The 14,626-nt window shown below is 42.0% G+C and overlaps 1 protein-coding gene across 1 annotated transcript in view; it reads right to left on the bottom strand.

The window, feature by feature from the left end:
• Nucleotides 1-11,999: 11,999 nt before the first annotated feature.
• Nucleotides 12,000-14,626, bottom strand: part of NDUFA9 (NADH:ubiquinone oxidoreductase subunit A9) — a 37,426-nt gene continuing 34,799 nt past the window's right edge. The window contains exon 11 of the mRNA XM_015540843.2: nucleotides 12,000-12,299. Within this exon, the coding sequence (XP_015396329.2) occupies nucleotides 12,129-12,299 (171 nt within the window). The 3' untranslated portion in view covers nucleotides 12,000-12,128. The remainder of the gene's footprint in view (nucleotides 12,300-14,626) is intronic.

Here is a 14,626-nt window from a genome sequence, read left to right as displayed (position 1 = left end):
AGCAAGTCTCCAAAGCCTTCAGGGTAGGGACTGAGTACAAAGTGGTAGGCAGGGTGCAGAAGAGTCAGCTTTATAGCAGCTCTGTTTCTCAGGAACTGGTCAGAGGGAAAGGCCTTTGGCAAGTACCCATACTTTGCCCAAGGGAATCAGTATTCTGCCTGAGTTCCTAAGTTAATAATAACCCAAGAACTTTCTCCGGCCAAGACACTTACACAAGCCACTCTCCACATAGTTTTCTATATGCCTCTAATGTAATAATGACAACCACAAAAAATACTGTCAGCACTTAAATATTTTGGTTCCCTCTACAGGATCTCCATGCAGTCCGTCTGGGAAGCAGTGATGATGGTGGGTGTCAAGCACCCTCTTTCTTCCACTCTCCACTTGGTGGAGAGTGGCATCAGGTACCCAAGTTACCACTGATTCTTCATTAGGACCCTCATTGAGCCCTGAGTCAGCTCTTCTCTGCTCCCTTCACCCCTGGCCCTCAGAGAGGGCCAGTGGTTCCCAGGCCCCCTGCTAATACCTCTTGCTGCCTATTTTGGATTTATTTGAGTAGCTAGACTGGGGGAGAGTAGGTCATGCATTTGAGGTTGCCTTAGGAGCACCCACCCCTTGGCTAGGGTTTCAAAACACCTGAGCTATTCCTTTCTAAACCCAATTCCTCATTTCATCCAAGGTCTTGATCCATCAAGTACCAAGGTGAACTTTAGGTGTACTTCATTGGATATTAAGAGTACCATAGAGCTATAGTAATTAAAATAGAATCTAATTTGGCACAAAATATAGTATATTGATGAAACAGTAAAGCTCCAAAACAGACCCTCTTAGTGATAGAACCTGGTATGTAATAATAGCCAACATACACATAGCAGGTAATCATGTGTAAGGCACTCTTAATTGCTCTATGCACATTAATCCATTTAATTCTCATGACCATTACATGAGTAAACATTATTATAACCATTTTACAGAGGCACAGAGTGGTTAAGTAACTTGCCTGAGATCACCAAGCTAGTAATTATTGGAGTTGGGATTTGAAACCAGGAGGCTGGTCCTGTAATCCATGTATTTAAACTCCATCCTATGACAAAGATGGCATCACAAATGATTAGTTAAAGAAAATATTTTTTTAAAGTAAATAATAGAAAAGGGAAAGGACATAATAGCTTCACTCTATACTTTGCAAATAAAATTCAGATGTTTTAGAGTTAAACATTAAAAAAATAAGAAAACTTAGTTCAGTATTGATACTTGATGTTAAGAGAGGGAAGAATTATGGGTGAATCCACAAATGAAAACATCTAATAGATTTGACAAAATAAAAATTTAACTTCTAAGGAGTGCCAGGGTAGCTCAGTCGGTTGGGTGTCCGACTTCAGCGCAGGTCATGATCTCGTGGTTCAGGAGTTCGAATCCCGTATTGGGCTCTGAGCTGACAGCTCAGAGCCTGGAGCCTGCTTCGGATTCTGTGTCTCCTTCTCTCTCTGCCCCTCCCCCACTAACTCCTGGTCTCTCAAAAATGAATAAATGTTAAAAAAATTTTTTTTTAATTTAACTTCTACATGTTAAAAGTCAAGTAATTAGCTGGAAAAAATATTTGCATTGTATAATCTATGGTTAATAGCTTTACTATATAAAATATAGTGACATGTTGGCAGAAAAAAAAAAAGAGGGAGAGGGAGGTTTATCTTAATTAAAAATGTGCAAATTGAGGGGAGGCTTAGATAGAGCTCAGTCAGTTAGGCGTCCGAATCTTGATTTCAGCTTGGGTCATGATCTCGTAGGTGTGAGACTGAGCCCCCTCTGCACTGACAGGGACCTGTCAGGCCTGCTTGGGATTCTCTCTCTCTCTCCCTCCCTCTCTCTCAAAATAAATAAACTTTAAAAATTAGGCAAATTGTGTTCACAAAAGAAGTAAAATGATCAAAAAACTTAGAAAAAATAATCCCTCTTATAATCAAAACAATGCACACGAATAAATAGTAAGATATCCTTTATACCCTATTAAATACACAAAAATTTCAAAAACAAGGAATATTTTCAGCATTGGTAAAATGGGCTATCACTGGCGAGTATGTAAATTGTGCAAGCTTTCTTGAGGCCAATTTCTCAATGGTTATCAAGAACCTTAAAGATGTTTATTCCCTTCAGCTCCGTAATTCCATTTCCTGTCAAGATCATCAGATGGCCAACAGGCACATGAAAAGATGTTCAACGTCACTCCTCATTAGGGAAATACAAATCAAAACCACACTGAGATACCACCTCATGCCAGTCAGAGTGGCTAAAATGGACAAATCAGGAGACTCTAGATGCTGGAGAGGATGTGGAGAAAGGGGAACCCTCTTGCACTGTTGGTGGGAATGCAAACTGGTGCAGCCACTTTGGAAAACAGTGTGGAGGTTCCTCAATAAATTAAAAATAGATCTACCCTATGACCCAGCAATAGCACTGCTAGGAATTTACCCAAGGGATACAGGAGTGCTGATGCATAGGGGCACTTGTACCCCAATGTTTACAGCAGCACTTTCAACAATAGCCAAAGTATGGGAAGAGCCTAAATGTCCATCAACTGATGAATGGATAAAGAAGTTGTGGTTTATATATACAATGGAATACTATGTGGCAATGAGAAGGAATGAAATCTGGCCTTTTGTAGCAACGTGGATGGAACTGGAGAGTGTTATGCCAAGTAAAATAAGTCATACAGAGAAAGATAGATACCGTATGTTTTCACTCTTATGTGGATCCTGAGAAACTTAGCAGAAGACCATGGGAGAGGGGAAGGGGGAAAAAAGTTAGAGAGGGAAGGAAGCAAACCATAAGAGACTCTTAAATATTCTGCTTTTTTGTGTTTATTTCAAAGAGTCTGATTATGAGCCCCACAACGATATAACCCAAGTTTAGAGCTCTGGACGTAGAATTATATGATGATTTATGTTATCATCATCTTTGTTTTTAGGATATTAGCTGTGCATCTTTATGTAAATCTACCTTGTTTCTCCTTATCTGCAAAAAGGAGATAATACTTTCCTTTCAGAGTGGTTGTGAGCCTAACACAGGGTCTTGCCTGTATCAGAGTACATGTATCAGAGTAAGTGAAATGAGGAGGGGCAGAGACAGTCTTACACGTGTGTGATATGCCAAGTAGACTCTAGTATGGTGCTGGTCACGTTTGGTAGGTCAGTAATTTTTGAGATGAATGAATGAGTGCTTTATGCACTCTGGTCATGACACTTATTAAGGAAACTCAAAAGTGCAGAAGCTTTGCTTTTTATCCATCCTATGATCCTGCCAGTTTTCTGTAATTCAAAACAATCTAGGTATTAGGTTTAAAGAACCTAAGAATACTTCTTTAGTTGGCACTGAAAGAAATCACTTGGAGAAGGTGGTGGGTTATGAAAGCTTCTTTGAAAACCCACCCAGGCCACTTTGTTAAAGGATCTCCCTACTGACATTTCTTGTGAACCTGATGATCTCACAGCTCAGGTTTGTGCTGGTCCCAGCAAAATTATAAAGCATGATCAGCTTTCCTTTCCTCCTCCAACACCTGCTGTTCCTGGTTGCAGGGAAAACAGTGCCAGGCAGAAAAGTGCTCTCAGACCCCTGGCTTCCTCCCAGCTGTCCTGTAACATGGAGTGCTACCTGCTTCACAGGTTGATGGTGAGGGGGAGCCCTGGGTCTACTTCAGGCCAGCATATGGTACTCCTTGGATCCAGGTTTCTCCTGCTTTCCTGACCCAACAAGGCAGCCTGTGGGCTGGATTGGGCCACTGAGATTTTGAGGCACATACGGATTTTTGTTCGCTTTTTAAAAAATTCAGTCATCCATATTTAAACATAAAGAGGTTTTGCATGTGCACAAAATTTAGATTTTCAGCTTCCCTTGAAAAACCATGGAGAGCTAGTAACATTGACCAACATCCTCGTTTGGAAATAGTCATCTGGAGAAAGCAAATGGGGACTGCCCCAATCAGTACAGTCCCTTTAGTTTAAGGATAATTTTGAAACAAAGGTAACAGTTGCAACTTTCATACAGATTAAAAGTTAATACATGTTAAAGACTGTATCTCATTCATTAATGAGTCAAGTGGTGAGGTATTACCACCAGTTCAAAGGAGTATCCAAAGATCAGGAATACTGAAATAAAGGTGCTGTTGGAGGAACAATTAGGGAAGAAGGTCCACTGAATCTCTGCTGGACAGAATTCACATGTCTACAAGCAAAGATTAACTTTGCATTGTTATCACTTACCTCTAGCTTACAGAGTTGTGAAACAGCCACCATAGAATCTGAAGCAGATAGCCAGGCAGGGTGAGCTCTCTACAGCCTAGACTCCAAACAGTGCAGTTTTCCACGGAAGTACACATTTTCCCTTACGCTTCCATTTCCGGTTGTCATATTTATGGACTGCCTGACCCCAGAAGTGTTTGTTTACCCAGATCCTACAGAGCCGTCATTTCTCTTGTTTTCATTCCATTTCAGTTACAATGTGTGCAGATTAGACCTGATATCTCTACCTTCCCTTACAACTCCCTAATTCACATTTCTTAGTACTGACACCCTTCTCCACACACACATATCAACTCCATAAATTATTCATCCTTACTCGGCCATTTGGGCCCTTATCAGTGAGGTGTAGCTATTTCAATTTGTGTTAATAGGTGGTTGAATTATGTGATACTTTATCTTCCACTGCATCTGCTTTCATAGCTTCAATTACCATTGCAAACCATCATCACTTTCCTGAAAGCACCCCATGACATTCAGCTTCAAACATCTGCTGCCAAGAAGGCCCAGACATCTATCTGCCAGCGAAGACCCTTGCCCCGTAAGACTGTGCCTTCCCCCCACCCTCCCACCAGCTCCCGCGACTCCCTCACCCTTGGCCCAGTCCTGGGAGAAAGAAAATCTGTTGGTTAAGTGAGGATGATGATGAGTGAACGCCAACCACACCATCTTCCTGGACCCCAGTGGAGGGACCGAGAAAAGATTTAGGTTATGAAGCTAGGATTTTAATTACTACCTGAGACTGGGCATCCTCATGATGAAATTAAGCCTGAGATTTTATTACAAAATTAAAATTGCTGTTATGTGGGGGCACCTGGATGGCTCAGTTGGTTGTCTGACTCTTGGTTTCCACTCAGATCATGATCTCGCAGTTTCCTGAGTTCGAGCCCCGTGTCGGGCTCTATACTGGCAGCATGGAGCCTCCTTGGGATTCTCCCTCTCTCCCTCTTCTCCACTCATGCTTTTTTCTCTGTCTCTCTCAGAATAAGTAAATAAACTTAAAAAAATTATTATGTGAACAAGACCAGAAAATAAGTTGCGGTTAGATGGAGTTTTCACCCAAGAATAAAGTGAGAAGCCCTCTACTCCATTAAGTATTTACTGAGTGTCGACTAGATTTCTAGCACTGTTTTAGGTGTTTGGCACATTGCAGGGAACACGACAAATAAAAAGTCCCAGCCTCATGTGTTTACATTCTAGTGTCGAGATTTTTTTAAAAAGTGGAGAGACAAAAATTGACATTGCACTTTGGATACTTTAGGAATAGGTTTTATTGAATGTACACTTTTGTACTACTATTATGGTTAGCACACACTATCCTGGTGTTTGAGGCTAATCCCCCACCTGTGCCCGGACTTCCATCCCTTCCACTTCCCCCAGGACCAGGCACCACAGATTCTGGCGTGTCATCCCAGCACGTGAGGGACTTACATCTGTGTACCTCCTGATCAAGAGGTCCTTACCGCTCTCTCAGCCTGAGTAAACTTTGGACAAGCTTTTTCCTGACTCTAGGCCCCTGACCTCCCATAGAGCATTTTCTTTAGAAACCTTGTGAAGTCTTTCATTTCCCTTTGAGATGTACCTAAATATTTTAAAAAGGCTTTTGTCAATTTTACAAGCCAGGAGTGTCTTCCTCAAGGACCTGACAGCCATCCCTTTGAAATGCAATCATCAAGGAGCAGCCCTAGGTGCCAGTCTCTGTAGCGGAGTAGGAGCCTAAGTTGGGCACCTTGCTCCAATCTGTAGCATCACCTCCTCTCATACAGTTATGAACAGTTTATTTTTCCTTTGGATAAAGCCAATAGACAAACACAGATGACCCATGACCTTTCATCCCAGGCCTCACAGAATCCAGATGGCCTAATGACCCCCAGGACTTGTCCTCTAGCTCACCCCAGCTCTTAAGAACCCTCCCCCATTTCTGCTTCAGCAGAGCTGAGCTCAGACTTAGTTTTGGTCTCTCTCTGATTCCAATAGTCTCTTTCCCTTCCTTGCAAAAATCTTTTCAAATAAAATCTCCCCCAAGGTCTGAATTTGCTATTTGACACCTTTCAAACTTCAGCCTTGCTCTTGCTCATTCTCTCTCAGGTCTTTCCTTCACGAGAGAGGCTTCTTCAAATATGCCTTCCATTCTCTACATCTCCCACTCACTCCATAGCCTTCTAGAATGTAAATCGGTCCATGTCCATTTCTCTTGAGCATCCTTAAACCTTTCCTGGAACAAGTCTCCAGTTGTGTAGCCAGAGAGACGCTGATCAGAAAACCAGCTCAGCTACTTACTAATGTGGCAATTCATTAATGTGGACTTCTCTAAGCCCCTGTTTCCAGTATTTGGAAAAAAGGGATTACTCCTTCCCTCAGGAAAGGGAGCCATTACTTATGTCAGGAAACAAATGCATGGACTAAGACAGCCATGGTATTTCCTACTTAAATGACCACAGCTAATTTTTACTTAGTGCTTACTATGGGCCACGTTCAACATTTTACATGTATTATCTCACTTAATTCCTCACTACCATCCTATGATGTAGATATTTGTAGGTATTACCACCATCATCTCCCTTTTATAGACCAGGAAATTGAGGTTGAGAGAGAAATTAAGTAATTTGTCCAAATTTCCAGTTGAGAAGTGTTGGAGTTCATATTTGAACCCAAGTCTGTATAGAGCTTACCTGCTAAACCTCCAAGGTAAAGGTTATACTCCCCATTCCCTTCCCCTCCCAACACATGGACTCTGCCTCCCACTGATAACCACCTACTCTCTATGCCCCAGTGCATTTGCTAATGCTGTTCTCTTTATGCCAAGAGATTGCTTCCTCTTCACCCAAACACACATACAACAAATTCACACACACTCACATGGTCCTCCTGGTTATCAAGGCAGCTTTAAAATCCATTTTCTGTGGAATTTTCCCAACCCTTTCAGAAACAGCATTTTATTCATACTCCCAAAGCTTGTCACATAGATCTCCATATATGCTTCCATTATAGAATTCACATTTGTCATTAGGATAAAGTATATGAGGTGACCTTAGAGCAAAGCAAACCTGAGGGAGATGTACAGGAAGGCCATGAAGAACATGATGAAAGGAATTTACAGTAGGATCAGAAGATAAATACATTTGTTGCATTACAGAGGTGTAATGGTAAGTGTAGGTAAATTATAAATGACAATGTAATGACAAATAGGATGGGTTTATAGTTTGTGGGCTGAAATCCGCTGTGACGATCAAGTCATGTGCAACCTGAATCCAGAGAACACGGGCTCTAAGTGCACCCCTGTGAGAGCATGATTTGAAGTCTCAACAACAACAACAACAACAACAACAACAACAACAACATAAAGCTCCAATAAATTAACACTCAGCTCATCCTTCTTTACCATGAAAAGAACCAACCTGGATATGAGTGGCCCAGATTTCGTGCCCAGGGCACCATCCCTAGTCACCTGCAATCTCCATGCACTGAGAAAGGAATTCCAAAAAGCTTGGGATAGTATAATTGCCTCCTTAGTTGCTAAAGGTCTTCCACCTGTAAAAGACTTAAAACTAAATATACAGAATGAGGTAATTCAAACCTTGATTAATATTCTAGGTCTAATTTGGGAATAGCCTGGGCACATTTGGTATGGAAAGTATTTATAATATTTAAGGATTTAGCATTTTAGAGTCTAACAGATTCATCTTATGAATCCAGTTTCAAATGCATATTTTATTAATTTAGAGTTTGGTTTTCAAGTTGAAAGGTACGAGAATTTTACAAAGTTTATAAATAGTATCATGATTACCAGACTTTAATATTAGTTATATAATTATTAGCTTTACTAGATTTGTTCAAGTACATGGAAAGGTTTTGTATATTGCAAAACCTAAGTTATAAAACTTAACAGAAAAAAATAATTTATTAAATTACCAAATTATTTTTATTTAATTTTTTTAAATTAATTTATTTTGAGAGAGACAGAGTGAATGGGGAGGGGCATAGAGAGAATCCCAAGCAGGTTCCATGCTGTCAGCACAGAGGCTGACATGGGGCTCAATCTCATGAACCATGAATCAAAACCTAAACTGAAATCAAGAGTCAAATACTTAACTAAGCCACCCAGGTACCCCTTAAATTATTTTTTTAAATGAATTTAACTATCAACGGAAATTTAAGTAACTAAATTGTAAGAACCCCTTAAAATAAATTGTGAAATTCAATAAATTTAAAATTAGAACTGTGGGTTGAATATAAAAAAATTTAAATTATGGTTATTTCAATAAATTATAATTTGAAAATTTCTATACTGATAAACTGCCCTCCTAGAAACCTAAAAATCAATACTGAGGCACAATAATTACTACTTCTATGTCTGTTTCCTGCTACTAAACTATGAATTCATTGAGTGGAAAGCATCCTTATATTCCCATCATCTAGCACAAGAGTACCCAGAAGGCTAAGTTATCCAGCAGCTGATATCATCTGCTTTCTGCCATGACTGTAATATGTGATTTATCTATACGCTCTCAAGGAATCTTCACCACAACCTATTTACACAGTTGAGCGAGGGAACAACAACCCAGAAAGGGCTGAACGCTCCCAGTTCACACAGCTGGGGAGAGTTGAAGCCCAGGCTGAATCCAGACTGACTGCAGGGGCTGCATGTTCCCTTACCTTTTGTCACTAGTTGAATGGGTGAAAATCTTTAATGGTGGGACTTAGGACAGTATTATTTCAGCTGAGGACACAATATGCATGTGCTAGACGTGGACATAAACTGTCCTGTGGGAACAAGTCACCAGGATCCAAGTGGACCTTCCTGGGAACAATATGAGAAGAGTAAAAAGGCTATCTTCCCTAAGAGATAGAAAACCAAAGAGCCTGGAGAGGAGGAGATAAGCAATGGAGAAAAAGAAAGCAGTTTGACTTCATGCATGCAGAAGGATCAGAAAAAGTGCTTGCTGCCTGGTCGTGATTTATTTAATGGAGGCCCACTGGACATTTCCTTCACGGGCAGTTGGCATTTTGATTTGGAGCTGAGGAGCAATGCCAGGCAACCCAGATTAAGCAAACAAGATTCCTAGGAGTCAAGGAAGATTAAAGAGAAACTTTGGCACTGGTCTCAGGAAGAAGTACAAGAGGACAAGCAAAGGAGGGCAGCCCAAACAAAGGAACAGTATCAGAGGGGTTGACTGACCCGGAAGTGAAACCCAGCAAAATCACCCACAGAAGTTTGGTTATTGTTCTACTTTGTGGCCAACTATGACTAACGAGTCTATTCTTTTAATTGACCTAACTAGAATCAGCACCAGAGGAGCTATGGGAGCTTTTTGCATTCTGAACTTCAAATGTACGCTCTTCTGAGGAGTGTACTGCAGGGGAAGAAAGAAGTCAAGTGAGAAGCGTGAACCATGGTATGCCCTGGGCCTACCTGACAGAAAAGCCAACAATGTTAGGCGCTTGTGTTGCGCGACTGGCAGGAAAGTGAGGGAAATAGTATACTTCTGCTCAAATGGGGTTTCAGACTTTTAAATTAAACCATCATCTTGCCTAAATCCATCCCTCGACCCCCGAGACAAGAATGCAACATATTTTTCAACTATTTCCACGGCAGAGATCACAGCAATAGTGGTAAATCCCCCTAGAGGCATCTGGGGAAAGCTGTGGGTATGTCTGGTTATCACAATGACTGAGGGGCACCATGAGCATTTAGGGGGCACAAACCAGGAGTGGCAGGCTTACCACAGTGAGTCAGAACACGCAAGTGAAGAGCTGAAACATATCTCATATGACTTCCCAAAACCCATCTGTAATCATCTGAACTTAGAGTCCAACTCTGTTTTACAGATCTAAGGAACTTCTCAGATGGGTTTAATATATGCTGCATTTTCTAAGAATGCAGTTACCATATAAACGTAGGAAGGGATTATATTGTGCTCTGAAATTCACAAGGTGTTCACTAAATACAGAAGCTGGTATCACAAACAGCGACAGCGCTCACGGTATTTTGGTGGCAGTACAACTCCTGCCCCTTGTATAAGGCCAGTTTACATTCGTGCCATTGTGACTGCCCAGCGGATGCAAGCAGCTGACGACTTCACAATGCCTTCAGTATGGCAGTGCACACATCAGTATATTGGAGTACGTGCTACTGTATTGTGTCCTACTTTAATTTCTTGTCTGTTATTATATTTTGGTCACATGTTAGGTGAGAGCAGTTATGACTTTCATATGAGGATAATAAAGGATGCATTAGAAAATAAAAAAGAAGGCACTGGTTATGACAGGAAAGAAAAGGGTTGAATTACGGTTTTAGAGAAAGCAAGTATGTGGCACCATGACTTATGATTCCAAAGAGATGAGAAACAGCACTGCTGAAACATGCAGGTTCTGTAAGAAAAGACACTGTACATTATAGAATTATGATTTCTTTTCAGATCACACCCACCCATCTTGTGTGCCTACCGACTGGCTTGTGACCAACCAGGGTATCATCCGAAATAACAAGTTATCTTAGCTGAAGACAAAAAGTGAAGCTTGGAATTGGGCTCCTTTCCCTAGAACACGACTCTCACACATTACCATGCAGGGGAATAAACTGGCATGTTTAATAAAATTGCTGGGCATTTTCTCTAGAAATTCTGATTTCGGTCTGGGTAGGACTCAGCCACCTGAGTAACAGGAACGGCACCACTCGGTGCAGTGCTTTCCACTAATGTGCACACAGATCTTCCAGGGACCTTTCTAAAATGCAGCTCCTGATCCAGCAGGACCGAGGTAGGGCCTGGCGTTCTAGACTTCTAACAAGCTCCCAGGTGATACTGATGCCGTTGGTCCACGACCACACCTGAATAGCCGACCTCTGTCCATCTGGGGACCAAAGATTCTGGAGCACACAGAGGGCAGGTAGAGAACTCACCTTCAATTCTCACGTACCTTACTCTGTGAGGATGAGATGGGCGTTGCCAGAACTGGACAGGGTTTTCACGGACATTCCCCTCCTACAGACCAAGGGGTCACACTGCAGGGGGATGCAGTTGGTCACCTTGGCTTCACCACAAATTACAGGGAGTTCTTAATCCTACTGCACGGAGGGATTTGCTCACACTGTACCAACTGTTCATCTGGATCTTGGCTGCAATATTAATAACTTATGTAAAAAGTTCTAATCCTTAAGCATTGGCATTACTAAAGAGAGACCATGGCACTTCCACTGCATGGGAGAAAATCCATCCACAACCATTATCTGAAATCACCTAGATGTCGTCCAAACAGCAGCGGGACAGAAGCCTCGGGGACTTCAGATCCAAGCAGAGGACTATGGAATTACCGCAAGCAGTTTGAGAACCCATATCTACAGACAATGTTTTTACACGTACCGACTATTTTTAAGTGCATGTGGATGTCATTAAGATACATTTTTTTAAATACCTTGTGGAATAAGTTCGGATTAGTTATGGGGCACTAGATATTTTCTCAACTAATGGATGTTAAAAAGACAATCACATATCACTTGGGGTGATCACACTATCTTAACATTAAAAAGGGGTCCTCATCTTCCAAAACATATGCCAGAAATAGCCTGACATAGAGAAACTCAAATCCTTCCATATTTCAGAGAATAAGTAACATATGTCATTAAATACATATATTTAAAGAAACTGTGTTCAAATTCTAAATGACTGAATTTTTCGTTTTATAAGCCAAGAAAGAAAGGGCTGCAGCAGAATTTAACCTCAGATGGTTTAATAGAGGCATCACATTCACTATGTACAGGATTCTCCGAAGAAAGTGGGCTGGTCGCTTGCCGGGTGACCCAACCAGCACCAAAACCCCAGAGCAGCTCAGGGGCCACTAGAAGGTGACAGTCTTGGCCGGCTTCACATCTTCAATTTCAGATGACAGCCAACGGTATGTACGATGGCGCCGCAGCACCTCAATGGCCTTGAGTTCCAGGGGTGTTGCCTGAATTCCGAGGTCCTCCAAGCCAGGCAGGTGTGGCAATACCATGTCTGTGACGTGAAGCTTTGGACAGACAGAACCACAGAGAACACTGAAAACTGACCCAAACGTGAAGTGCTATCCCACCAACACTTCAACACTCAAGCTGGCCTGAGTCCCATTACCGAGACTTGTTTTCAAAGGATACGTGGCTGTTTTTGGTTCCTGGACCTCACTAAAAGCAGACCACAGAGAAAGAGTGCAAGTGGGGAAAAAAGGCAAGGTCACCATACAGCAGCACAAAGGTCCCCAGCACAACCCATGAGCACAGAACACTGGCTATAGATGAGCCATTCTACAGACTGAAACAGAAATCAATCTGCAATGGAGATGCGCCAGTCACCATTGTCAGGGTAGCTTTACAGGAGGTTCAGGAAGAAAATAAAGTAGGGGCAAATGCAGAACTAGCCCATTCCCCAATTCTCCTTTCTGCTTCTGTTTTCACTCCTGAATTCGGGAGATAATTAGCATTTGTTCCTTGCTCATTAAGGGATAATCCATTAACCTTTGTGCTCCTGCTATACTTAGTCTGGTAGACTGATGCTCACCACAGATCTAAAACACCAAACCCATCTTGTTTGTAGAGAAGGAGAAGGAGTTGGAAGACTTCCATGATCCTAGACCATCCAAAAGCATATGAAGACAATCAATCTGCATATAGAGCAGCATGCCCCTTCACCCACCTGACAAAGTCTGCAATCCTTTTACTAGAGTGCTGTGAGACAGCCTCCAAACCAAATCCAAAGCCCATTCAGCCTACTGTATCAACACCGGCTCCATTATCAGTGTAAGAGGCACATTAGCATAAGATACACTGAAGTGCTCTGACAGTCAGTCCTCCAGTCCCATCTGTCATGAACGTAGACAGGATAGATCTTCTTTCCAGACACAGTGTGTCAGAGGGGAGGATAATGCCTGCCCATTCACATCTGTTTCCTGAAGACTGTTTTCTCATCTTGTCTGCATTTTAAGTTTTAGGTAACATTCATAGGATAATTTGACTGTTCTGGTTGAGAAACGGTCAACAGGCCTTCAAAAGTAGAGATAGTATCGTATTTTCATTTTATTTCATGTCCTCCCTAGAAACACTTCTACACACAGTGAGGAAGACTAGCATGGGAGACAGCAAGACGGGAAAAGCCAGAGCTCTGGAGTCCAACTCAATGTAGAGGGACAAGAGAGGCAGCCAGACACTGGTCAAGAGACTGAGAAAAGATGGGCACCTGGGTGGCTTGGTCGGTTAAACATCCAACTCTTTGTTTCAGCTCAGGACATGATCTCATGGTTCCTGACTTCAAGGCCTGCATTGGGCTGGGCTCTGTGCTGAAAGTGTGGAGCCTGCTTGGGATTCTCTGTCTCTGTCTCTCTCTTTCAGAGCCTGTTTGGGAGTCTCTCTCTCTCTCTCTCTCTCTCAAAATAAATACATAAACCTTAAAAAAATACTTAAAAAAATAAAAAAGAGAATGAGAAAGAAATGATTACAGCGGGCAGAGTGGAGACCTTTCTTACCTTTCTGGAAGATGAAAATGTTCACTACTATTACACACATTTTCAGCATAAAAAGTTGAAGAAAAATAAAAGGCAGGGAGAGGCAGGAGTAGTAACATCTGGCATGTATTCTGAGGGCTGCCTGAATAATACTTGCTGATGGTCTACAGCTGTGCTGCCCAGTACAGTAGCCACTGGCCAAATGTGGTAATTCTCATTTATACTTAAATTAATTAAAGTAAATAAATTTCAAATCTTCTTTCTGCAGCTGCATTAGCCATATTTCAAATGTTCAACAGTCACATGCTGCTAGGGGTTATGTTTTGAACATGTAGATTCTAAACCATTTCCATCACTGCAGAGAGTTATATTGGACAACACTGGTTTAGATCCAGAAAAAGAAAGGAATAAATCAGGGGAGAATGCCTAGGTTTCTGGCTTGAGTAACAGAGAGAAGAGTGACCTCGTTAATTAAGATGAGGGAAGCCAGGAGAGAAGCAGGTTTGCACTTCTATTTGTGGACACGTTCAGTTTCAGAAAACTGTAATATACCCAAATACATGGAAGAGTCTGCAGCTGGGTAGGGTGGGGGCGCAATTCAAGGCTGGAGATAAAAATGCAGCCACGAGCTTACAGACAGCAGCTGGAGCATGGGATGAGCTGAAGGTTGCTCAGAGGATGAGCAAAAATACAAAGGGCTGAGGGCAGAGCTCGTGGGTCCCCCAGCGTGTATAGATCAGGGAGGAGAGGGTAAGTCAGGAAGAGAAACCGAAAAGCATGGCCTAGTGAGAGGAGGAAAAGCAAGGGAACATGGAGATGGCCAGAAAACAGATTGGCAGACAGGGGTTCAAGGAGAGAAGGGG

The sequence above is a fragment of the Panthera tigris genome, chromosome B4 (genome assembly GCF_018350195.1).
Source record: "Panthera tigris isolate Pti1 chromosome B4, P.tigris_Pti1_mat1.1, whole genome shotgun sequence".
Taxonomy (NCBI): Eukaryota; Metazoa; Chordata; class Mammalia; order Carnivora; family Felidae; genus Panthera; species Panthera tigris.
The sequence above is the reverse complement of the archived record's forward strand: the minus strand, read 5'-3'. Positions and strand labels throughout refer to the sequence as shown.